This window comes from Haliaeetus leucocephalus, unplaced genomic scaffold (genome assembly GCF_000737465.1).
Source record: "Haliaeetus leucocephalus isolate CR32 unplaced genomic scaffold, Haliaeetus_leucocephalus-4.0 Scaffold566, whole genome shotgun sequence".
NCBI classification, from domain to species: domain Eukaryota; kingdom Metazoa; phylum Chordata; class Aves; order Accipitriformes; family Accipitridae; genus Haliaeetus; species Haliaeetus leucocephalus.
Window position 1 is genome coordinate 6,599,661 of NW_010973002.1, and position 27,370 is coordinate 6,627,030.

General features: G+C 35.5%; 1 protein-coding gene across 1 annotated transcript in view; it reads left to right on the forward strand.

Annotated features, from left to right (window-relative positions):
* Positions 1-27,370, forward strand: part of DGKB (diacylglycerol kinase, beta 90kDa) — a 327,543-nt gene that overhangs the window by 112,148 nt on the left and 188,025 nt on the right. The window contains exons 18-20 of the mRNA XM_010577640.1: positions 9,449-9,534; positions 11,880-11,969; positions 14,599-14,759. Coding sequence (XP_010575942.1) covers positions 9,449-9,534; positions 11,880-11,969; positions 14,599-14,759 — 337 coding nt within the window. The remainder of the gene's footprint in view (positions 1-9,448; positions 9,535-11,879; positions 11,970-14,598; positions 14,760-27,370) is intronic.

Here is a 27,370-nt window from a genome sequence, read left to right on the forward strand (position 1 = left end):
TGAGGGCTGGATTGCCTAATAAAACCTGCCCATCCATCCATCCGTCCACTCACTCATCCATCTCTATAATGCCAGTTATACTGCGTTGTCAATCAAAATGTTACATTTATTTAATGTTGTCATATGTGTCATAAAGATTGAAATTGAACAGAGCGGAGTATTGTACAGCACAGAGAAAAACAAAAGTGTATTCTTCATGCCAATTACTGTTATTTAGTGGAAAGTGATAAACATAACGATATTTATTTTAAAGCATTTATGATTATTGTAATACATTTTAATTGAGTCTATTTTGAGGTTTGGGTTTTGGGGCTTTTTTTAATAATAATTTCAGACATGTTTACTCAACCTATAGGATGTCTGTCGTATTAGGGTAGAATTTGCATGGTTTTGATAGAGCCAAGCTGTCTGCTTTAACCCACAAGTTAATGTTTTTTTATCTATGATGGTATTTTTCTCATGGGCTGCTGTCATCAACCAAGAAGATAACATTCACAAGTTTTCTAGCTTGAGTTCCAAACATCTATGGCTACCATGAATTAATATTTCCACTTCATTTCTGTCAAAAATCTAAGTATCTCCCATTTAGATAAGAGAGGAAGACAAGAGAACTAGGAGGCCAATAAAATTCTAAATCTTAGGGGGACTGTGAAACCACTGTATTTTTTTTTTTTTTAAGTCAACAGTTCAATCAGTAGGTCTTTTGTTCTTCCTCTTCAGTGGGATAACCATGTTCTTTCATGGAAATGTGTTGGAATAAAGGGCTCCTTAGTAGACCTGAGCTGGAACAGGGTTAAAATAATCTTTGCTCAGAGGAAGAAAGGCCACTAGTGGAATCCCATATTTGAATTTCTTTGAAATCTGGAAATAATACATTTCATTTTCCCTTTCGAACCACTCCCTTAACAAACAAGGAAACAAAGAAAAAAAACCCAAAACACACACCCCCCCTTCCATAATATCAGTTATTGTGCATTTTTTTATAAATATGCTGGTGAGTAGCAGGTCAACGGACAAATATTTTGAACAAGTTGGCAATGAATTTTAGTATTGTTGTCTGAATGTGCAATTACTCAAGTGGATGTGTCACCTACTTTCATAATAGATGGGATGGTACTTGGAGAACTGCAGGGACAGCCACAAAAACTTTTCTTGTAGCTTCTTAGCGTGCCTAAGCTAAGGTTTTCAGATCTGTTTATGTCAAGACTCATGTACATAATCTATATAAAAATATGTACATGATGCAAATAAATCGCACGGCAGCTGAATCTCTGACATTGATTCCTTTCCAACAACGGAAACTGACCTGCTGCGAGGCCTGAAAATCAAGGAGCTCTCAGCCCAAGGGCAACAGTACACTTTAAATACTGGTCTAATAATTAATGGTTTAGGCATTCTTTAGCTGGGAGTAGAGAGATATCGGTAAGCTGGAGAAACCCTGTAAGCTCTGCAGCTGAACACAGGCATAAAAGGTACTCCACAGTTATAGACTGCCACAGTTAACAAAGTGACATGAAAATTGCCAGGCTGATACATTGTGTAATTTGTGCCTGGCACCTGTGTTTTTAGCCTTGAAAAGAGTTTCCCTGTTTGGTTGTTATATCTCTATAGGAGTCTTCTACTTCTGACAACAACTGTTATTGTGGATTTAATGATCTTGAAGAATCTGAAATTCAGTTATTGTTCACCTCACAGAGAGGTAAATAATAGCTGGATGAATAGCAGTCGAGCCACAGACCCACATGACTCTGTAGAGAGGTCACCGTTTCACAAAGGCTTTGTCCCTGTGAAAAGGCTCCCGTTCCCTTAAGTGTATTATTTAAAATGTCTAATTTATGTTATTTTTATACTCTATAATAGAAATTATATCCACAAAAGTTGTATTTCTTTGTAACTCCCTTAGCATTTAATTTGGAGAGCGTGTATTTTTTAAAATTCTATCCGCAAGTTTACCTCAACAGGCCTTTTTAAATCTTAAATTCCGTCCACTTAAAAGATGCCCAAGACAGCCAAACTGAATCCTGACAACTTACTCTGTAATTTAGTTGGGAATCTACAGCACCTGGGCCTTTATAACTTCACAAAGCAATAGGCCTATTTTGAAAATTACACTATTTTCCCTGATTATTGGAATTGATTGCTAGAGCATTTCTTTGCTGTTGGACATTTGGAATATCCAGAGTATTCTGTGAAGACACAGACACCAAGAATATTTCTAGAAGATAATAACTGCGTAGTTATTTTCTCCTGAACAAAACCGTGAACCTGGTCTGTACTTCCTTGGAAGAATTACATTTTTGCCAAAGAATGGCAAAGCAAGCCATGGTGGGTACTTTAATGATTAAAATTACTGTTGTGCATCGTAAATCAGTAGTACTTAGAATTCAGTAAGTCTTCACATGTGAAACTTAAACCTTGGGTTTAGAGATATATTTTAAACAGCTGTTTAACAATATTTTTACCTGTATGACATCTGTGGTGTTTGCTGCATACATAGCACAATCTTTAAGTATTGTAAATATCACCAATTTCCACTCCTCTCTCAGTCTAGACCTCCAAAGTTGTGAGCCAGATTCATTCACCTCTCTCTTAACCATTGTAATTGTTCAGTAGTGAGTTTGCCACACACTTACAGTCTTTGTCTGAAATCTATTTTAAAAGCCTCTGTCACATCCTTTAGCCTGCTTATTAGTTTGCTCGTCTCACATTCTTGAACTGGTTCTATTTTCTCGGTCACCCCAAAATAAGCTTTTGACTCTTACACTTAAGTTACTTCTGAATGTATGACATCCAACATCTTTACACCACCCACTATCCAGCATAAATTGATTCACTTTTCCCACAAATGCTTCTGTATTTCTTCTTCTGACTGGCATATATCTCTCCCAAATCTGCAAGGGTGCTACCCATCTTGTCGGTATTACACAGATAAAGCAAATTTCATTCTTTCAGGGATCATAGGTGTAACACCATCATTATTGTTCAATGTCTGTATCAGAATGATTAGGGGCCATCTGCTGACTATAATGCTATACTGTAAAAATAGGTTGGTATACATCTTAAGCAATAGTTAAGGAAAACCTAAGTTTTGGTTGGACAGGGCTTTGAGCAACCTGACTAGTGAAAAATGTTCCTCCCCATGGCAGGACGGTTGCAGTAGATGATCTTTAAAGGTACCTTCCAACCCAAACCATTCTACAATTCTATGATACTAATGGTTTTTTTGAGTGTGAAGTATATCATATGGACCAATGTTTTTGGTGTTGGGTCCCTGACAGTAAAATGTCCCCTATACTCATGGAGTGCCTCAATATCCCATGTGACCACACACTGAAGGACTGGGATATTGTTTTTCTAAATGTGCCATCATGGTTTTTAGCAAGCCTGTGATTTGAAATTGGCAGCCACCTTTGTCTTCAGAAAATATGAACTGAAAACAGTATTTTCGACTGCAATATATGCATCTACCAGTTAAATTTTGCACATTAAAATGCTGTTCCAGGAGAGGAATATATTGCCACATGCAATGATAAACTGGATTTATTGAAACTATTTTTATTAGAGTGATTTACTGGAATTACTGTCTCATGAATAGTGTCGTTACAGTATACAGAAAACTGTAACTGAGAGTTGTAATGAGATTAAAGTATGTACGTTGTCCAGTTACATGGCCAGCTCAGCTTGGCAGTCTAGAAGAGGAAAAACTGTGTTCAGTTTTCATTTGTATTCTCAAGTAAATAACTATTTGTCAGGGATTGTATTTGCTTTGTTTAGTAAAATGACAGCAATATGGTCATTACAATAAAGGAGTAAACATTGCAACAGTGCAATTGCTTTGTCTTTCTGCTTGGTACTTTCCTATGGACAATTAGTTTAGGAAGAATCAGTGGTGAGTTGAACATCTAAATTAGTGAAACTGCTAGATTAAACCCAGCATTGTGAATTCACAAGTAGACAATGTTTCTAAGTTATAGGGCTCACCTGGAAGTGTAAGACAGCTATCAGATTGGTCCTTTGTCAACACGAATCTGTTAATGAAGGTTTAGCGGGCTCCAATTTGCTTCAAGCTGGTGATATTTAGGGTGAACATTTATCTTTCATTCACTTCATTCATACACAGTGTAAATTCTGTTGTAATATGCAAATGTTGTACTAGTTCACTTGTAATTATCAAACTTACAAGTTACAGATGCCATTCAGGGAAATTTTGTTAATACTACTGTATTTGATTTATGTCACACTTTATGAAAAAGAAATATTTGCTGAATTTAATGATTTTACATATTTATTGATTCATTATTATTGTCTCAATACCGTTAAGGCCAGCCTACTTTATTACTGTGGATATAGACATTTTGAAACAGAAGTCATAATAAATAATTTTTAATACAGTTTCTTTGTAAATCATAATGCAGAGCTTCTGAAGTCCTCTATCTTGCAGCTGATTACAATTAGATGCAAGTATTGTAATTGGCAAAGTTCATGTACTGTGTATAGTAATATTGGCTGAGAAGCTGTGAGACAAAAGTATTCACAAATTTTACTGGTCATCTATTTCTAAATTACTTTCCTTTTCCAAAAACTGAATCCAAATTTCTCAGGGGTAACTGTAAAAGCAGCTCAGTAAAAACATGGGTCTGAGCCACAAGAGATGAACTCTAACACCATTTACAGTATTTAAGAGAAAATTTCCGTAATGTAGGCAGATACTAAGTTCTGTTCCCTTTTTTTTGCACTTTGATCTTCTTTGCAGTGGAGAAATTTACCAAGTTAAATAGTATTTTTATGTCCACTGAGAATTTGCAATTTACCTTACATTTAGCTGATACCTATCCTGAGATACCAATATCAGTGGATTATTCTTTGCTTGGGCTATTGACAGTTATAATTTTTGCTTCCACTGTGAGTGAAGAAGACTGGCTGAACTATTTCACACAGTGCTGCTGTTATGCCACCTTGTGTGGCTGAGCACCTGAAATCTCTGCATAGTACACTGCTGCTGGGTATGAGAGAAAAAAATCATGTGGAGGTACCTAAGTGGAAAGCATTGTAAGTTATGTTTTATTATAGTTTTACTGTGAGTGGGGCAGGATTTCCTAAAACAGTTCTATAAGAATAAAGGGGGGGGGGGGGGGGGGGGGGGGCGGGGTGTATCTGTGCATAAATCAATTATAAATGCATGATTCAACAGCAAATAGTTAAGTCCTGTAGCATTGGTGTTTTATTCATAAATAGTTTCTCTGCATTTATATGGATTTGATGAGGTGATTATGAGAAACTGAATTAGAGTAGTATAGGTAGTTGAAACAGTTGCCATCTTTCAGGTGGAAATTACTAATGTATCAGCAGAAACTCAGTAATTGCCTCTGTGTGTGATCCTTGTGTCTGGCAAAATAAAATAAAAATAGGCTGCCATCAAACACCTTCAGTGGTTTAAATTTATTTGTTTTACTTCCAGCAGATAGGAAACTGGAATAGGGAAGACTAAAACAGGTCAATTTACAAGGGAGCTATCAAGATAAAGATATCTATTTATAGGTTTTCTAGCTCAGTCTTATGACTAAGCCCATTTACTATGTTAGTTATTGACCATGGACCAAGAACTATGTGTATGCTTATGAAATTTGTAGAGTGTGAAAAGTTGGGAGATGTTGTAAAAAAAGGGAAGCTGCAGTTTAATGATAGAAGAATTTGATCATCAGGCAAGAATTAGATGATCTTGTCAATTTTGATGATAGAAATACAATCAAATACAATAATCTCTTGTAATCCACATTAAAGGATTGGTTGTATTGACCTTTTGCAATAGAAAGAAAAATGGTTCATTTTCCAGAATCATCTAACAATTCACCTAGCAAAAATATCGTGCTGTTTTAAGGCCTTAGTATGCAGCCATACATTTTTTTTTCTTTTTGGTCTTCCTGTGGATTATTATATAGTTGTGCCTTTTCATCTTTTATTCCCAAATGTATCAGGAGTTTTGTTTGTCCTGTGGTAGGGGATGTGAGTAGAAGTTCTGCTGATCTTTCTTGTTGTCTTTTTGCCAGTGATTGAAGAATAGGTAACTGTAACTTGGGTTACAGTCTGTACCAGCCTAATGTTCTTAGGTACCATTCTAGCTCTGGTGACTCATGTTAAGTGATGTGGGAAAGCTTTTTACTATAATGTCTATAAAAATCAACTCTTTATAAAAGAATATCTACCTATTCTCATATCCATAAATAAAAGGGGAATTTTTTCTAGAGGCAATATTTTTCTTCATTTAAAAAAAAATAATCAAAATAACATGTAGTATTAAATGTTTCTGTGTGAATTATAGTACAAATTAATTTGATACCTATAAAATACATGTTTTGAAGTTTCTGATTTACCTGTTTCTCCTATCCTATTTAATTTCTGAGAAGGTTATTGGCATAATTTCTCTAAAGATTATTGATATAATGGACATCTGTCCTTTGTACTTACTGTCATACTTGTTGTATTATGCTATGTAAAGAGTAATCATCTAAATTGTTAAAAAATAATAATAATAATTCTTTAAAAAGTAGAGATAAAACTTTTGGGGGAGAGACCCATTGTAAGTACTGTTTTATATTTTTATGTTATTTGATGTTTATTATATATAGCTAGGGTCCTTGTACAATTTTATGAATCAGTTCAGGAAAACAGGACTAAATTTTCTATTCTGGTCCTTTACCTTAGTCTGACAGTGCACAAAGCCTTTACAATGGCTTCCATTTTTTTTTTATTTCCTCTTCAAACCACTTTTACTAAGTTCTTCTCCAACAATTTTTTTTTCCAAACCATATAAAATGTTCCGTGGATAAGAAATAACAGGTGCTATTGAAACATTAATTGACTAAAGTTATCTTGATAGGCAATGCTTACTCTTTACCTTAAGTTCTATTAAGAAATCTGTCAAAATCTTTACAATTACAACACTTACTGAGTTTGAATGAAACCTTATAAACAGAAAACCATGTTCCCTTCCCAACTCTTAATGTAGGCTGCACATTCTAATTCAATGAATGAGATTTATTTACATATATAATTATATAACTATATTTAATTTTATAAATTAATTTGATTTTATAAATATTTATATTTGTTACAATATATTTATATACACTGTTTATATATGCAAATATAGAATGTAAGGTATATTATACTTTATGCATTTTATGTATTATATAGTTATATAAAGTATATCATTTTTATATTTAAATTCATAAAAAGAAAGTGTCATTTGAACTTAATGCTGTACTATGAAATTGTTTGGAAAATTCACTGTGTATGAATATAAAATGCTCCAGGGGAAATATGAATGAAGCTTACTGAGAATTTTTTTGACAACATGGTTTTGTTAGATTCTTCAATCCCCCACTTTCTTGGGAAGGTATACTCTTTTGATGAACATTAAATATAAAGTCAAAACAAAAAGAACATTTGATAGCCATATGATGAGGATGCTTGTTTATAAAAAGGGAGACAGAGCTTTAGGTCTGTGTTCTGCCTATCTGGATTAATGCTAGCATCAACCCTGTACTTTTGGTGTTGTTTTGTTTGTTTGTTTATTTGTTTTTTCCAGACTTTCTTTTTGACATCTGTTACATGTGGTAGAAATACTTAAATATTTATAGAACATAGTACCCTGCTGTCACCTCTGGGCTATAATTTGATTTTAAATTAATCTGAAATACCCTCAGTACTGGAAGCAACATAATTAAATCTGCTAACTTTTTACAGACCCAACACATTGGGTCTAAGTGGGAATGCTGGTGATAGGAGGCATTTGTCTCTCTGCCAGGTCTTGTGAAGTGACAGAGATGTGCACCTGTGGGCCAAGGCATATCTCAGTGCCCACTCTCGCACTGGTAGGAGGTGACTTCCAGCAGAGGGTCTCTCAGCACATATGCTTATTAGAAGATGTGTTCCCTAAGTGTACCCAGTCAGATTTGCCACACGACGTTTTGGATCAGAAGAGATCCTATAGCACTTGTCCTGCAGATGTGTGAAGTAGAATGTTAAGAGGTGAGAAGGGCAAAGGAGGATTTAATACAGAATGAGTAAGCATCCTTCAGACATTGTACTTGACACTTGAAATTGTCTAAGAGCTCCTCTGAGCAGATAAAATTAGAGGGAGTGGGACAACAATGTGATGGGCTTAATTCAGTGTAGCTTTGCTAACTTTGAAAATCTGATCTAAAACTAATACAACATGAAGTTGTCCTGTTGTCTTCCACATCTTAAATAACATTTTTTGATCATCATGCCTTTCATTTCCTTCTCCCATGCTCTTTCTTTTACTCTGTAGTTTTTCATGTGCTCTCGATTTTATCAAGAGGTCTAAAAGAATTTTTAAACCTTTCAAGGGACAGGAACACCATTCTCGATGCAGCATTAAATTTTCATATGGAAAATAGCTTGAATTAAGCATTTGCAAGTTATTGTGTGTATTTATTTGTATTTAAGAATTTGGGTACAATGTACTAATTGTGCATTTATTAGATAATTGCAAACTGGAAATCAGATCTGGTCACTAGTATATAGAATATTCATTAAGATGTCTGCAACACTAATGAATAGAATATATGTGAATGTACATACACACACATATATATAGTAGTTCAGCAAAATTACTGGAAGGGTTTTGTCTCCTCACAATTTGTGAGTAAGGCATAATTTCAGTATGTGTCAAAAGCTATCCTTAAAAGATGCTTTTACAATATTGCAACTTAGAGTTGGTTTAATATATCCTCACTTTTCAGCATTGTGGAACATTGGTATTGAATGAAGTGGTGATACTGTCCAGCACTCAATGGGTATGGAAGCAGAAATAGCCAGGCAAATATTACCAAAGATATTTCACTCTTAAAATATGGTTTGTAGGGTGATGGAATGTGTGCATTCAATCTGAAGCTTACTTATTTTGTATTAAACCATGGTGCAAAGTTGTTTCTATCAACCATAGAATGTTCAGCTTATTTTGTATTAGTGTACTATCAGAAATATGCTGTTTTCATATGTTTTTATATCTAGCACCTCACAAGGAAATGTTGTGCAAATACATTTAGCCACCTTAGACTTTTCTGTCTTGAGAGACTACATGTCCATTTACAACTAGGTAAACAGATAATGTTTTCTGATAATAGTTTCAAACAAGATTTGAACTGAGACAAAGACTTGAATTAACCATCAGGTCCAAGCTATTTCTAGTATTAGTGTACTGTAACAACCCTTGAATTAACAATTTCATATTAAATTGTTGAGATAATACAACGTTGGATTGTATTTGTCTAAAAAATGAATGCATGAGCCCTCATGATTATTATTTCAAGTGTTCACTTGCCATTTACTATTAAATGAAATGTCTTAAGCCATAAAATGTTTGCATAATGCACAATGCATTTATGATAATTAAATAGATATCTTCAATTACTGTTTTTAGGTTAAATTTTTTCCGAGATGTTCCTGAGTTCAGAGTACTAGCGTGTGGTGGAGATGGAACAGTAGGCTGGATTTTGGACTGCATAGGTAATCAGTGGCGTTTACATAGTTTTGCTTGATTCATGCTGTTCATTTTACTGCTCTTCCTTATATACCAAAGTATGGATACAGCTATTTCAAACAAGATCTTGTTCATTTAAATTTTTGACATTTATTAACTTGGGACATAATTATTTTTAAGGATATTGAAATTGCAAAGGATATTCAAAATCTCCAGACAAGTCCGGTGCTTGTAGTCTTCTGGATTTCCAGAAAGCAAGAAATTTGAATCAACATATTTTAATTTCAGTTCAAAGTCTATTTCCCAAACTGAATCAAATCTAAGTTGTTTTTTTTAAGACAATTTACCTTAGCTTATTTGCTTTTTCAGTTACCAAAATTTTTATTATGCTTCATTATCGCATAACAGAGATAATGGGCTAACAGCCATTTCAGTTCTGGAGTTCTTTCAGTCAGTTAGCAGCAAAGTCCTCTATATAAATCATTAGGAAGGCCCAGAAGTCAAGATATTACAGAGTTAAACTTCTCAAGGCTTATTAGGGAGAATATCTTCCACACCACATGATCATTTATTTGACATTAGAGAAGCTGCAGAGATAAAATGTGACTATGATGATGGAAATGAGGAAGGGGATGAAGAGAGGTCAAAAGACTCAGCTGAAAGTTTAGATGAAGAGTGTTTAAAAGTGTGTGCTTTGTGGGAGGTGGGAACCAGAAAACCTTTTCAAGTTCAGTGAAAAGTAAAAATGATGTCATGAAGGAATGGATGATGGCAAAGGCATATTTCTAATCTTCATTTAAAAAAAAAAAAAACAAACCTAAACAACTTTTTGCAGATGCAAGCTGTTGATTGTAACTCTCAAATAACTTTCAAAGATGTAAATCAATGTACATAAATACCAGGTGTTTTGCCTAAACTTGGAAGGAAGGGGTGAAGTTTTGCAGCTGTTAATTGTGTCATCACTTTTTTCATGAAGTCTAAAATGTCATGCAGTTACTTTCTCTTTCAGTGGCATTATTTGAAAAAAGACCATTTTGTCTTCATAAAATACTATCTTCTGCACCAATTTTTGTGTTACAGAACTAAGAAATTATTTGGGGGATCCAGGATCTATTTGTTTTGTAGGTGCAGGAAATAGATTTTCAGTGCTGCCTTTTAGTGAACAAAAGCCCTTTGGCATAAAAAGCTTAAGAAATCACCTGTTTTGCGAAACAGACAATTTCTAGTTTGATCTTTTCTTTTCTGATCTCCTGATATACAAAGAACCTGAGATCTGATATACAAAGAAGCTGAGAGTAAAGGAAGAAGAAAATAAAAAAAGGAAACGAGAAAAGGGAGGGGGGAGAGGGGAGGGGAAAAAAACCCCAAACTTTTTTCTCCTCAGTTTGAGACTTTTAAACTTTTTTAAATTATTCTATTAAATATCAAATGTTCTTAAAGATGTGCAGTACAGTGGTACTGTGAATGTTAAATCTTCCTAAAGTATTGATGAGAAATTGATAAATAAGAAGATGTCCCTGCCACATCCATTGGATATATAAACTCCTGCTGAGAATTGCTGATAGTTGTGCCTAATTCTGTGAACAAAATAGCTGATTGCTTAACTAGGGAATTTAAAAAGTTGTATATTTGAAATATTATACCTGGGGGATCAGCTGTCCCACTTCCAGCTTTCAGAAAGGCTCTATTTCTTGACAAGGGTACTTTGGCTTGAAATGCTAGAAAGGTACTGGTAAAGAGTCAAAAGGCACTGTAAGTTCATACATTTCAAAACATTACTTATTAAATACAAAATATTGACTTAGAGACTTGATCAGATAGATCAATGCTCGTTTTGAATAGCAGGTTTAATTCCTGATGGACAAACCCCTGGTGTTGGTTTCAGGGAGTTCTTGGTAATGGTCCTCCTGTGTAGACATGAATCCAAGTGAATACATGCTTAAACACAAATATGGTCACTCACATGAAAAAGTACAAGATTCATCTCATTATTCATGCCCTTAACGATTACTCATTTGCATTTGTAGCTGGGAATGACAGAGTTGAGAGCAACAGAGAGCACAACATGTTCAGTCTTGGAAAGATCTTGTCCATCATTGTTTATGAATGTTTATCACATCTAGGGGTTACGAAAGTCCTTGTGGTAACAATCAAGTAAATTAGGATTAAAGATTGAATATTCACTGCAGAAGGGACTCCATAATGGAGTGGCTTGGTGAAATGCTTGTGGCTGAGCAGGCAGCATAATCTCATATACAAAACATGTATTGCTGTCTTTCGCTGAAACAAAACCTAACACAGTTACTGTATCAGTACCGTACAATTAGATTTTTTTGTTCCTTAGTTATGTTTTTTCCTTCTTTATTCACAGAGAAAGCGAACCTGATTAAGCATCCTCCAGTTGCTATCCTTCCTCTTGGGACTGGCAATGACTTAGCAAGGTGTCTGAGATGGGGAGGAGGTAAACACAAATTAAAAATACAATGCATTATGTAATTAAAAGGGGAAAAAAAACTTTTGCATCAATGTCTACACTCAATATTTGGATTTCTTTCTTATGATGTATGTAAAGAACCGTTATCACCTTTCCTCTTTTTAGAATTACCTGTCTGTAAATGTTATATGAATGATTTTATAGATATTAAAGGTTGTAATCACTCTTCATACCTTGTGTGTAGCTTCCACTGACACCAAAAAGGCTCCAAGGTGCAATGAGAGTAGTATACAGCTGTTTGGTTGGCTTTTTATCATCTGTATTGCAGTTATTTCTTTGATCAATACCTTATAGAGGGAGTATTTATTCCTAAATGGATTTTAACTGGGGCTGTTCTGAAAGGGTTACTGAAAACAGCTAATAATGGGTTTGGAGTGGTTTCATCTTTTTTAATATTCATAAATATTAAATGAAAAATGTGTCTCAGCCTCAGACTAGTTCCTTTGATCCACTCCCTTTCTCTTCTTCTACAGAGGATTCCAGACAATAAGTGCTGTGGTGCTATTTATCAGGAAATGAGAAGGCAAAGAATGCTGAAAGGAGAATATATGTAAAGTCAAACCTTTAATACCCTTTGCATCCTTTCCTGGATGTATGGAGCCTTACTCTCAGCTTCTCCAATAACTTATTTCCATTCAAGATTTGCATTACAGGATAACTCGAAGGAGACACAAAGAAAGTCTTAGGCATGACTTAGTCTCTGGTGAAAGAATGTCATGTTTGTGGGCTCGCACCCAGTTCTATTTCAGGTCTCGGTTGTTTCAGTCTGAGATGTTGTGTATTTGGAACTTGGCTGTTTATTTGTAACTTCTCAGTCTTTTTAGCTACCTCTTCCTTCTTTTGTCTCATCATAGCAAGTTTCCTTTCCAAATGTCTACCTTGTTACTAGATAGTCTTTAGCAAATTCTCAGTAGTTTCTGTGCTGTAGAACTTCTTCATTAACCATAATGTTCTGTGAAATCACTTGAGGACTTCCTTTATTTTCTCTGTCATGACTGGTGATTGTTTATTCACATAGTCTTAGGAAAGAAAAAAAAAAACAAAACCCAAAACCTAACCAAATCAGCCTTGCTTCACTTTCTGAACAGTTCATGGAGTTGAATCATAGAATAATACAGGTTGGAAGGGGTTGAAGGAAGTTGCTAGTTCAATCTCCTGTTCTAAGCAGGGTCAGCTATGAGAGCATTTGGTTACATTAGTCAGGGCCTGTCCTTCCATTTACTTTTATTTATTTACCTTCCGTTTTGAGTGATTGCATCTGGACTAAAGTAGAAAAGGACAGTATGAAAATATACCAGCTTTCAACATTCTTTCCCCAGTTGCTTTGTGGTAGACAATGCTGTAACACAGATTTTCTGGAACTTCCATAGATTGGAGAGGAGACAGGGCTTCCAGAAATTAAATTGCTGGTGAGTGATCTCAAGGATGCAGACAAATGGAATTGTGCATGCTACTGTTATGCAGTGGTTGGCAGTAACTAACAAAAACATACTATACAACCATAAAGAAATACATGAGCAATAGGTTTTGAGCAGGGAGGCTTTGAATGGCTTTGCTTGCTAAAAGTGTTAATGACCCAGGAAATAGACATCGCTTGAATATGAAAATTTATTTCTGATTTGAAGAAGGAATGCATCCACAGATCTTAGTTATCTATTACAAAGTTGTTTGGTCTGAATAGTGTTCAGAGTAATAATGTCATTTAGTAAAATCCCCACACTTTTTATGTGTGCACACATGTACTGTATGTTGTGTATACTCAGGAGTGTGTAAACAAGTTTTCTACTAAGTTTAGTATACAGTGGAGTGAACTACTACTACTAGTGAATTACCTAAAGACTTCTTGGCAAGTAAGAGTAAGGTCTCTCTACAGAGCAGGATGAGGCTCATAAAGCAATTGTTGAAAGATGGAAAAATGTTAGTTCTGCTGATAAGTCATCGGTTATGGATTTCAAATTTCGGATTTATTATGCTAAACCACATTGAAACAATCAACAAAAAATAGCAGACAGCTTTTAACCTTTCAGTCTCTTGTTAGACTTTAATCAGGCAAGCCTACTGTATGTCTTTTTTCCATAAATTTTGAAATCAAAGGAATTTAATTATTAATTTCATAGCAAGAACATTTTGCAAAGTATAACCTTAGCTTGTTGGATAACTTCTATAATCGTTTGGAAAATTCAAGTGATTGGCAAGTTTTGAAGATCAAATTATTTTCTCCAGTATAAATCTGATGGCCAGTGAAATCTGTAGAATTAATCTAAGTTTACATTAATTTAGCTGACTGCAGAAACCAGCTTTGTGTTTGTACTCCTTTTAATGACAGGTGCTGGAAAATTGTCAATACTTCAAACACAATCCTGCTTTTCAGCTCTTAAATGCATAGTTTTCATTTTTCCAGTCATAGAATCATAGAATAGTTTGGGTTGGAAGGGACTTTTAAAGGTCATCTAGTCCAACCCCCCCTGCAGTGAGCAGGGACATCTTCAACTAGATCTAGCTGCTCAGAGCCCCATCCAGCCAGTCACCCAGGAGAAAGAAAATGGAGTGAAACTTCATTATACTTTATTAAGTAACCATTTTCATGTTTTGCTAGGTTATGAAGGTGAGAATTTGATGAAGATCTTAAAAGACATTGAGAACAGCTCAGAGATTTTGCTGGACAGGTGGAAATTCGAAGTAATACCCAATGATAAAGATGAGAAAGGAGACCCAGTGCCTTACAACATCATCAATAACTACTTTTCTATTGGCGTGGTAAGACTTGTGGTTATCCTTAAGTGTTTTTCTTTTTCTGTTTTGAATAAATGTTTGCATTGCATGTCTTCAAGTGAAGAATCATTGGCTACAGATCATTTATAATGTTATTTTGCTAGTGAAATGAATACTTAGATGACTGACAGCAATTTACATAAATTTACTTACACCCATTTAAACCAGAATTATTTTTCAGGACCTTCTACCTTCCCATCTATAAAGAAGATATTTGTGTTGTTCCTAATGGTTTACGAGCAGCCATAGCACTAAATTTATATTGTCATTATGAAGTTCTTATAAAAATGTAAAGGAAAACTAATCACTTAATAAGAACTCTAAGTAACCTTTTCCATTAGTATTCACATAATCAGAACTGCTTAAAAGAACAGTGGCATTCTTTATTTCTTCCGAGCAGTTTTAAATGATAAAATAAAATAATAATATAAAAAAACCCCACAAGTATCTTCTTGGCTCTGTCTTATGGTGATATTCACAGTTAGAATGAATTATGAGGAAAAGGGGTTTAAGAAGCTCTCCGTGTCCTAGGAACTGCATCTTTGGCTTGTGCTTCTCTATGGTTTGCCATTGTATCTGCTATCCACACTGCATATATGAGGGGAATCGGGCACGTCCAGTCTGACTCTTCAGCCTTTTGCTTTGGATATGCTTTCAAACACAAGCAAAAGGGGGACCATGCTGAGGTGCAAATGTCACAGATTGAATAGTTCATAAATAAGATTTTTCACTTGGACAGAAATGAAGTCTAATTAACTTGGGAACATGCTCTCCAATAGCTAGCACTAGCTGTTCTGAAATCAGTGTGTTCCACATACATTACATGAATCTGTATATTATTTTTTAATAAAAATCAAAATCCACTTTTACAGGATATCTAATTCTGCAATCCAGTATTTCAAAATACTGCAGAAAAGTGTTTTAGTGGAAGTGCAGCATACAGCATTGTAAGTGCAAGGAAATTAAGGATGTGTGCTTAGTTTATTTGCTTTATTTGCTTACTTAGTTTATAATGCTTCAGCATTAACAAGGTTTTGCCTCAACTTTAAGTGGTTGATGAAATTTTTATATATTAATTGCAATTCTGTAATTTTTATATACTGCCTATCAGCAATGTGCAGAGACAGTCTATTCCTTAAAAACATTCCTTGGCTTCATGTACTGTGTATTCCTAAACGCTGAAAAAACAATTAATCAGGTCTCCCTGAGGTTAAGATATTTAAGTAGTAAGAAATTGTTGTTGAGGGTTTTTTTGCTTGTAGAGTTTGGATTTTAGCCTCTGTTGTTTGAAGCAAGTGCAGAGAACTAGATGCAACAGAAATAACAGAAATTAGTATATAAAAGTACATAAATGCAAAGTATAAGCACCAAAACTAGTGCAAATTAAGTTCATGAATAGGAGAGAAAGTGCAAAGGAAAATCTTTGGTTACAGGAAAAAAATACCATGATAACAGAAAATACCCAGCCCAGGGGGACATATTCAGTGACTTTGTCAAAAGGGAGTATTGATGCTAAAGCTCACAGATAAAGAAAGAAAATAAATGTGTTATATGAAGGAAGCAAGCAAGAAGTGAGAGGGAGGAGGGATGAGATTTTACACCTATATATTAATACAGTGCAATTTAAATGGTTTCTAAAATGTAGAGTACCACCACATGTAAAGACACAGCACAGAAACAGGAAATTGAATGCCAAGTAGATACTGGGACATCTGTGAATGTGCTAGGCTTCAAACAATCCATTAGCATTTTTCATGGGAAGAAAACAGAACTGCATTCAAGAAAAAAAGTTGAGCTGAAATTATAAAGTGGCAAGATCACAATACTATTAAGGACAGTGTAAATTACTTGTAGAATACTGCAGGAAAATAGCAGGCTCTACTCTGCATACCAGGCTCCATGGAGAACCAGAAGACTCAGTTTTCAGTTAAAAACTTTAAATTCATGAATTTAATAACACTAAATTTATGATTCTTCACATAATAGAAATGTGAGCACCAGAAAATTATACCAGGAGTGGACAATACAATATGTTGCATTGAGGAAAGCTTCTAAAATTGTAAAATCGCATTTTTGAAGGAGTAACATCTGCCAAGTTTGTCATATGTGGAAATATATAAAATGCCTGCTTCTCAATGTTGTTGGTGTGAATAAGACAAAGCAAATGGAAAAAATCAGAAATTTGATTTTAAACTTGCTAAAATTGTGTAATTCATATATTAGGCAGCATTCATAGTAACTCTTGAAAAGCCAGCCAAAATGTTTGTCTATGTGAGTAGACAAAGTACTCAAACTTGGCTACAACTAAAGTAAATCTAACTTCATAAAAGCAAAATTGTTTTCAGTACTTGGTGCTTAATACAAACTTCGGCAAGTACTGAATTGGGAAAGCAAGAATCTACCACCATGTTGCACACCAGTCCATAGCTGCTGATACCCAAGAACATAAATGGAGTTAAGTCTATAGCAAAAAAATACTAGTGCCACATACAATGTTATATTAAGAGAATCCGAAAGAATTTAAATCATTGTTATAGAACCATAGAAAATCATTGAGTCATCTGTCCAATCCTCTCCCTAAGGTAGCGTCAGTGACACTTGCCTAATTCCTGACAGGTGTTGATCCAGTTTGTCTCTAGAAATTCCCAGTAAAGGAAATCTGCCTGTGATGACCTACTGTATTACTTTGTTGTCTTTACTTTGAAATTTCTTTGTCAATATCTAACCTGAATATTCTTGGTGTTGTCTAGGCCCAGGTCATTTTGTCCTGTACAGAGTGGAGAAGAAAAACAAATTATTCCATTCCTCTGTTAAGGAGGAATTACCTACTTATTACCTACTAGAAGGTCTATCAGATCATCCCTTAGTCTTCTGTAGTCTTTCTATCTCCAATTTCTTCAACCTTTCCTCACAGAAAATGTTTTCTAGACATCTGATCATATATGTCGCTTTTATCTGTGTTTAGATAAAACAGGAAAATTAAATCTGATTACTCCCTTTGGTCCATATCTCTCTGGAACCATAGTGCTCCCAATTAGACACAATGCTGCATTTGGTGTCTTACCAGCACCGAGTGGAAAAGAGGAATTAATTCATGTCTTGCAGAGGATACCCTTATTAAGAAAAATTAGCCTTCTTAATATTAGCATGAATTTCTTTATTCATATTTGACTTGTATTTCATTGTTAATTTCAGATACTGTACTGAAGAGCCACTACTTCGTATCTCATTTGCATTTTTCATAGGTGATTCTTCCTGCCTACATGCAGAAACCTACACTTAATTGAAATTACACCCTCTTAATTTTTACTGTTTCTCCAAGGCACTGTGAAAACTGATGGTAACCTACAACATATTGCACATTGCCTCATAGATTCATGCCAAATAATAAGCACAGTCACTAATCCGATATGAATAGAATCTGCTGTATGAATTTTGTAACAGTATGGCAGAAATTGTATTTGACAACAAACAATCTCAATGTATACTTAGAAAGGCCAGGGAAGTAAAACTCCATAGAATTGTGCTTGACATGGGGCTATTGCTGCTTTAGGACCATAATTCAGGTTGGAAGGGATTGCAGGAAGTCATTAGTCCAATCTCCTGTTCTAAGCAGGGTCAGCTATGAGAGCAGGTCCTGTTGCTCAGGGCTTTATCCAGCTGGGTTTTAAAAACCTCCCAGGATGGAGGTGGCGCAACCTCTTCTGGTGCTTGACTGTCCTTATGATGAAGATTTTTTTACTTTTATCCAGCCTGAATCTCTCTTGTTTCAACTTACAATCTTTGTCTCCCATCCTCCCATTATGTGCCACTGTGAAGAGCCTGGCTTTGTCATCTTGATAACCTCGTCATAGGTACTTGCAACCTGCTATTAGATCTCCCAGAAGCCTTCTCTTCTAGTCTGTGAACAAGCTCATCCAGCCAGTCTTGTTTTTTAAGCTGTTTTCCACCAGTCAAGACCATAATATCCCAACTTGGATATAAGAATGCTGGGGTGGACCGTGTTCAAAACCTTGCTGAAGTTGAGTATGACATCCACTGCTCTCTCCTCATGTACAGATCTAGTTGTTTTATCATAGGCAGCAATCAGAAGGCAATTTACCCATTGGAAGGAAAATAATACACTAAGTTGAAAAGGAATGTTTGACAGTAGCATGTGTATGTGAAAAGTTTGATGAGTATGTTCAAGCCAAAAAAGGCATTTTTTCTACAGCAGCATCGGAGCTCTGATATGTACGTAAGTACTATACTATGTATAATTACAGGGAAAAAAGTAAGAAACAAAGTGAGATGTAGTAACTGAATGAGTATATGCAATGTTCAACCTGATGAAAGCACAAAGCCTGGAAGAACCATAAAAGTGTAAGCCAAACTGTGTCAGTTTCAAAGCAGGAGCTTGAAAACATCTAAGAGCAACGTAGAATAAGATAAAGATTTTTCAAGTGCTCACATCCATCATTCTGTCAGGATGGCAAGATACCAGGAGAGAAGTTCCATCTGCTTCCCAATAATACTGGAGTCACTGAAACAAGCTAAATATCCAAGAAAAATGTGTATTAAAGTAGTCAAGTCATATTTGTTTTAAAATCAAAAACACCCCCCTCAAAAAAAAAACCAAACCAAAACAAGATCAAACCTCCTCAGGAATATAGTAGGGCCATCTGAAAATAGAACCTTGTCTTGGAAAGTCACAGATTTAGTGAGCTGGACAAACATAACTGACAATATTAGTGGACAGATAAGCAGGCATGATAGAGGCAGGAAACATCAGGCCAACTGTCAGACAGTGGCAAGTACAATTACCAATGTATTTTGGAGAAAATAAAAAGTTTTTTTCCCATAATCTACACAACCTGTTTTAATAGTCATACATTCATGCACTAGGTTGGTACTATCACAGTGGTCACCAAAGACAAAGTCCAGTAATGCTAGTATTGGTGTGTTATCACAGACTGTATTCTAGACAGTGGGCTTACAATGCATTTCTGCAGTTGCTGCAGTTATGGAATTTTAGTCACATCACATCATTTAGCCAACTTGCTGAGGTTATAAACTATTAGAGGGACTGTGTGTGTAGACAGAGTATGTCAGCTCGCACATAGTATTTGTCATGGTTAGCCTTTTGCCCATGGATAAAACAACATATCTTACACTACTTTCTTTGAGCACTCAGCTGCTTACCATTAATGGTGGGTCAACATGTATATGTGGACAGTTACTTCAGGTAAGCTTGTGTACTGTAATACCCCTGCACATCTGGTTTATTTTATCCTAGCTGTTTTCCATGTCTGTATCCTAGGCCTGCATTAAAAAAAGATTTCTTCGCTAATCAATTATATAGCATGGTATCTTAGCATAGAGAAATATTTTCATGAAATTCAGTAATAACTCTTCAGTTCAATGCTTGAACTTAAAAAACAAAACAAAACAAACCCCCTAAACAACAAAAAAAATTCCTCAAGCTAAACCCCCATATACTCATGACTGTATGCCAGCATATTACTCAAAGTGGCAAAAATAAGAGGAAAAAAGTGGATATAGATAACCCCAAACTAAACGCTGTTTTTGCAAACAATTGCTCACAAGTCCAATCTCAGATCTTGCCAGGATCAAACCATTTTCACCAGTCATGCAGTCACAAGAAAGCATAAATACACATTGTTATAAAATGGATGGGCATATATTCAATGAAATTCACAATAAATGTACCCAATTCGAGTACACAGGAAATGGATAAGCATGGAAGATTGTGAAATACTCATTTGCTGAATTAGACCTGAGCAGCAGGACATGGAAGATGAACAACCAACTGACAGTGAGGCAAACTCTCGCATAAAACCAAGAAACAAGAAAACAACATCAGAACAGTCTTTGTTACCTTGAGAAGGACTTGCATCTGCACCATCATCAAACCATATAACGGCATGGTCAAAAATTTTATATAATGCTCAGATGTGAAGAAACAATCCTTTTAAGTTTAGGGAGAAGTACCTTAGTTGTCAAGCAATTTTAGTTAGATAATAATCAATTAAAGTGGAGTGACTGTCAAGGCTATGCATCTTTTATGGGGAAGTTATTAAAGAAAGTTAAATATGTAGGGAAGTTATGATGCTTATTTTTAGTGTTTCTCAAATGATTGTCTCAAAGTGAGACAAAATGGGTATTTTGATAAAAGCTTTCTCAGAGTGCCTCATTAAATGTTCCATTGTGATTAAACATTAGAAACCTCGACTTTCACTAAATGCTTGGTTGAAAAGAGCATGCGGAAGAGGGAAGAAGCCATCTTATATACTTAGGGATAGGAAAAATGGGAGAGAGAGCAAGAAATCTCTGCTGCTTTGGCTTGCTGTGCTTTCTCTTCAAGGCGGATATTCAGGAGAAATGACTCAGTGTTTCTCTCTACCCTGGCTGCCTTCTAATACTTGGGAGGGACAGGAGAACCACAAGAGTTCTAGGAACAAGCCATGGACATGCAGGATGGAGGCAGAGTTGTGTACGCAAAAATCACAGTGGAGATTTAGGGTTCAAATTAGTTGATTAAAAGCTTAGAAATGATACGAGCTAGGCAAAGTCTATTCACTGATACTATTATAAAGGATAGGAAATTCACTCATACTCTTTTTTAAATCCTTTTTTGTAACTCAGTTCCACTTGGATTAGTCAATAGAAGTTCCTGGAAAATTGGCCAAAATGTCCTAATTTTCTAAGTCTGGAAGTACTAGCAGTGCTGTGACTGCCACACATTCACTGAAGATTAAAAAAACCCACAAACAAAAACCAAACAACACCCCAGAGAAATCAGCCAAAAACTATCGTGGAGCCCTTTAAAAAAAAATCTCATTCCTATTTGATATCTCATGATGAACAATTCTTATTCCTAAAGATAGGTGAGTACTTCAGAGTCATCCTTGACTGGAGCAAATAGCTCTAGGCCAAAGCGAAGGTACAAAGGTAGTCAGCTGAGTACCAAGCATCGTTCTGCAGCAGACAACTTCGCTAGACCCTGATTTTTTTACGCTAACTATGCAAACAACTTGAACATATTAAAAACAAAAAAAAATATACTCAGATAATGACTGACCTCAAAAAGGCTAAAAAAGTTTAAACCAAACAATTTATCTCCCGTTGACTTCCTTCATAGTTACTCATAGCACTTTGTATTGTTTTCCATTTTGTGGGTAATAATGCTGAAAGAAATTATAAATAAATTTGCATTGCTGTTAAGATGAGAGTCCTAGGCTAGGCTTTCCAGAAGCAAGCATAATATTGAATTTACTGTTCTGCCACTGAATTAGTTTAGAGTTTAATCTTTATGAAGCCAAAATCAGGTCAACAGGAGTCAGTACTGCAAATCTTTTACCATAAACATTTTCTTCCTTTTTGTTCTTTCATTTTCTTTTTACCTTTTAAATAAATCATAAATTTATCTGATGTTAATAGGAGATAAACTATTAACAACACTGTTTAACTATAATTTGAATTTTTGTAACTGCATAGGGTATTACAGAGCATATGCCACTAAGCCCCTTGCAGCTCTGTAATTAGAGTGTTGGAGCATAATAAACTGAACTTGCAAACATCTGCATTGTCTTTTAGTACAAGTTTGTATAGAAAGAAATATTACCGAGATAGATTTTAAGGCAAATTATACTAGATAAAGTGTGGCACAGTGCAACCTTCCCTATGTTAAAACAGTAGATACCATTGTAAAATGAAAGCAATTCTTATTGGTGTCAGTGCAGTATTCAAGGTGTAAGAGTAAACCAAATGCTATAGTAATGATCGGCATTTACAGATAATAGCTGTAAAGATTATACTAGCAACCATTTTATATCCTTGTGTTTAACTAGTAATGTTCTGTATGACTGACTGGTTAGCTAAGTCTCTGATTTTCATCTCAATTTTGTTCTTCTTGGGCCAGATTCCGTGCAAATTTTAAACTATCTCATATTTTTGGCCAAGTTATGTAGCTGTTACATATGTAAAGAACACACTTATTCTTTCTGTTCACACTTGGGTGGATTGCCTAATGGTCTGGCCAGAAGGACTGCAAGGGGTGCTGTCTTTTAGGACAACAGCAGAGTCCCTTAGAGGCTTACATTCTTTGTAGATCCAGAATCGCTTCTCCCTTGTCTAGGCTGACCAGTTGAGTGCGTGCTTTAGGTTTGAGCCTACTTGGGATCTTTGCTATTGGTGCTCTTCTTCATACATACCCTAAAGGGTCATTGTCAACAGAATCAAGCTTCTTAGGAAGCTTAAAGCTATAGCTAATCTTACTCAGGCTATTTCATTTACACAAGATACTTAAGATATGGAAAACATCTTATTTGTCTGCTTACTGAGGTAGGATTTAAATAAGAATCTTCCAACATCCCTTCAGCTGAAACTTTGAATACATGTGCGAACACATACATAAGAACATATTGGAGGGAAAAAAGGAGTGGAATGCTCTAGGACAATAATTAAGACAGTAACCTGGAAGAGAACTGTGTTATCCAGATTCCTGCTCCATCTGTTGTTTTTGTCCATTTTAATCAAATGTACATGGCAATTCAGAAACTTCCACTACTATGAATGACTTCTTTTCTAACATCAACAGATACAGAATTTTAATGCCAAAACAGAACTTAAGCAAGTAGAACACCTCAGTCTTTCATTCAGTCTTTACAACATGTGATAATTGATTTCATAGCAATATGGTGATATTCTCATTTGGATGATCTACAACAAAAATATTTTTTGCAAGTGTATTTAGTTAAGGCAATAAAGATATCTGAATGTGCCTGGAAATGTTCTGTAAGTTCTTCGAGAAACAAGTCAGTGTTATATGCTGGTTTAATAAAAAAAAATCAGTTATCAGGTAGAGGAAAAACTTCTTTAATACTAGTAAGTAATACTACAATCAGGATGTGTTCTCTGCAAAATTATTATCACAAAGTAGTAAAGGTCTACGACAAAGACAAGTGTACTTTTATGACACCTAATATGTTACTATCCAAATGCACTATCAAATAGATATTTGCATGGTCATGATTTAATATCCTTCAGCCCTAACCAGTCACTAAGAGCCTCTTATTCTGCCAATGGCAAAAAATATGACTGCTTAATTCTCATAATCATAAATTTGAACTTGTTATGGGTCTGCTTCCCCATGACTATACTCTAAGTCATCAACATCCACTTCCATTACATTTCCTTAATTCTTTTTTTTTTTTCCAAAACTGCAAAAAAAAAGTGTAAGAAAAACCTTACATAGAAGCCATATTTTTGGCTTTTCTTGTGAAAGAACATTTCATTAACATCAATAGAAACTTTGGCTATCAGAGTTTATAGTCACAAATACCTGTCTAAGTAGGGTTGTTCCCTAACTGACAATGTGATCCCATCATCTTTTATTTCATCTGTGTTATTTTAGGGTATATTTATTTCTACAAAAAATGAGTGTATTATGGTATATGTAATTTACAAAAGGGAAAGAATTTTAGTTTTGCAGTAGCCACATATTTTGAAATTTCAAAGCCTCGTAGCATTTTGCTGTTCATGCTCGTTAGAAGGAATTTTTTTTTTTCTATAGGAAAAAATCCTAAGGACATTTACTGTTTAGGCACTGATTCAATGCGGAATTTAAGCACATGGAGATCTTAATACTAATTCAATGTGGCATTTGAGTATATGTTTAAACTTTCCTGTTCTAGTGAAGCAGTTAGATACTTGGTTAATTTTTTAACCATTTTCTGCAGTTTCATTAATATGACTGGACAAATGCACACGTTGAATTGTGGGCAGTTGGTGTAAGCTAGTTAATTATTCAAGTCAGATTTGTGGCTATACATAACTAAAAATCATGTTTATTGGTTTGCTGAACTAATATGAATATAAGCACATGCTTAAGTGATTTTGTGAATCCTAATCATCACTTTGAATGTGCTAATAGGATGCTGTGATATATTGCATTATTTCTGTGCTAGTGAGGGAAAGAACATTTCGTAATAAACAGTATTATTGCTCTGTAATCCAAATGACTTTTTTTCTGCAAAAAGGGTTAAGAGAATGAACAACTCATCTGTGTGTGAATGTAAAATATAAATGTAAAAGATCCATATAGATATTGGGTATATAATAGCCTCAGTCTTGTAGCCAAATTGTAGAAGTGGTTGCTCTATCTGTGGAGAGAATTCTGCCCTCTTTCAGAAGGAGTGTGTTCAGAACAGCTTCTGTCCCAGATTTGAAATACTATCTTATTCAGAAGTTATTGGTAGTTCAACCTATAGTGTCATGGTTTAACCTCAGCCGGTAATTAAGTACCACACAGCCATTTGCTCACTCTCTCCCCACCCCCAACACTGGGATGGGGGAGAGAATTGGGGGGGGGGGAGGGGAGGAGTAAAACTCGTGGGCTGAAATAAAGACAGTTTAATAGGACAGAAAAGGAAGGGAAAATAATAACAATAAGAGAATATAGAAAACAAGTGATGCACAATACAATTGCTCACCACCCGCTGACTGATGCCTAGCCGATACCTGAGCTCAACCCATGGTCAACTCCCCCCCAGTTTATATACTGGGCATGATGTCATATGGTATGGAATACCCGTTTGGGTCAGCTGTCCCAGCTGTGTCCCCTGCCAGCTTCTTGTGCACCCCCAGCCTCTGCTGGCAGGGCAGTATGAGAAGCTGAAAAGTCCTTGACTTAGTATAAACACTGCTTAGCAACAACTAAAACATCAGTGTGTTATCAACATTATTCTCACACTAAATCCAAAACACAGCACTATACCAGCTACTAGGAAGAAAATTAGCTTTATTCCAGCCAAAACCAGGACATATAGGTTTCTTGTTTAATCTCCAAACATTGCAAATCTTTCACAAATTAGTTATTTTTACAGGCTTTTTCTGTTTGCACATTTGAACCATCTTTTCAGCTTTTGTTGCTATTGAAATTCTTCTGCAGAAATTTTGGACATAATGTATGGCAAATAGGGGTGATGCAGGCTTTTTTGTTGCAGGTGGTTATTTTTTTCATAGGGCAGAAAGCCACAAACACATACTACATGCCACGGAAAGCTGGATCTGTAGAATAATTCATAGGTAAGGAGCGATAGGAGCCTCTCTGGAGGTTTCCCCTTGCTGCTGTGCGATGATATTTCCCTGGACATGGAGCATGTGAATTCCGTAACTAGAAATACTTAGCCTTAGAGTTGGTAATATCTGTATTGCAACACTGCTGGTAGTATTTCCTGCTAGCTAGTTTACTTCTGCCACTGTGGATTTAGTATACCTTGTAAATCCCTCTTGCCATCATAACCTTCTACCATTGATAAGGTGTATCAGGGTACCCTAGCAAGAGAGCTGTACTGTACTGCATGCAATGTGTAAGGTACATTCAGGCAGAAAACCAAAGATTTATAGCTTATCTACTACTTAACGAATCTTGCTGCAGCAAAAAATGATACTTTCCTAAGGTACCATTTCTTGTGTTTTATGTAAGTGTAAAGAAATTCAAAGAATTTAGGTTATTCCTACTTTTTGTTTGGTTATTTATTTATTTAAATTGTAAAGCTAAAATGTGAATGTATGCTAGTCTGTGCTGGAACGTCCTGAAAATATTTATGTATATTATATAGATTGATTAAGAGTTGCGTGTGTAATTTCCCTTATAGCGCAGCAAGAATGCTGAGGTCTGTGCTGAATTCACTGTAGGTTTTTATCAGGTTCAGTGAAGATACAGTTCTGTGGGCTATATTTAAATTAGCAAGTAATTTGGCTCAGTAGGAGTATAGCAATTGATGCTGAGTCCCTTCTGTCTACAAAACATGCAGTTTGGGAGTCTTAATTCAAACTGGATGTAGTGTGTTCCCCTGCAATGAACTCCCCTGGCACATGCTTGTCCTAAAGTGACCTAAAAGACTGGTCATTGGTTTGGCCTGTGTGTCCCCCTGTTATGGGAGGAGCACACTGACCGCACTAAATGCGTTTCCTTCTGGTATCTGGGCTGAGATGCGCCAGTCTTCACTTCAAGCAGAATCGCAGGAAGTGGGGATGACGAAGAGATTTGCTTTAAAATTTCATTGCCACTGCAACAGTTTTGCAATAATCCTGAAAAAGTCATATAGGAGTATAGTGTGTCTAACTTTGACCTACCTTCTTCCCCTCCTATTTTCCCACATGGATTTTTTTCTTTTGGCATTTTAGGTATTTGAGACACTCTTTCATTTAACTTTTCAAGATGAGGTTAGAACAATGCTGAATACCTTGAACAAAGAAAGACTCCCTTGCTTTAGATTTATGAGTAGCTCGTGCACTTGCTGTCACTTATTACCCATTCCTGTCATGTAAAATTATTCTTCTGGTGTAAAATCAAAGGCTAAAAAGTGACTTCTTTCCTATAGTCAGTAAAAACTTTAAGGATCGTTGGGAGAGTCTTTGACAGTTACCTAAATCCTTCTCTTTACTCTGTAAAGGATTTGGAAAGTAGAACAATTTATAGAATTGAGATGTATGTTAAATTTCATGATTGAGAAGGCCAGTTATATTAAATAAAATACAATGAGGCATTATAACTTTACTAAGCACATACTATAAAGGATATTTTGTGG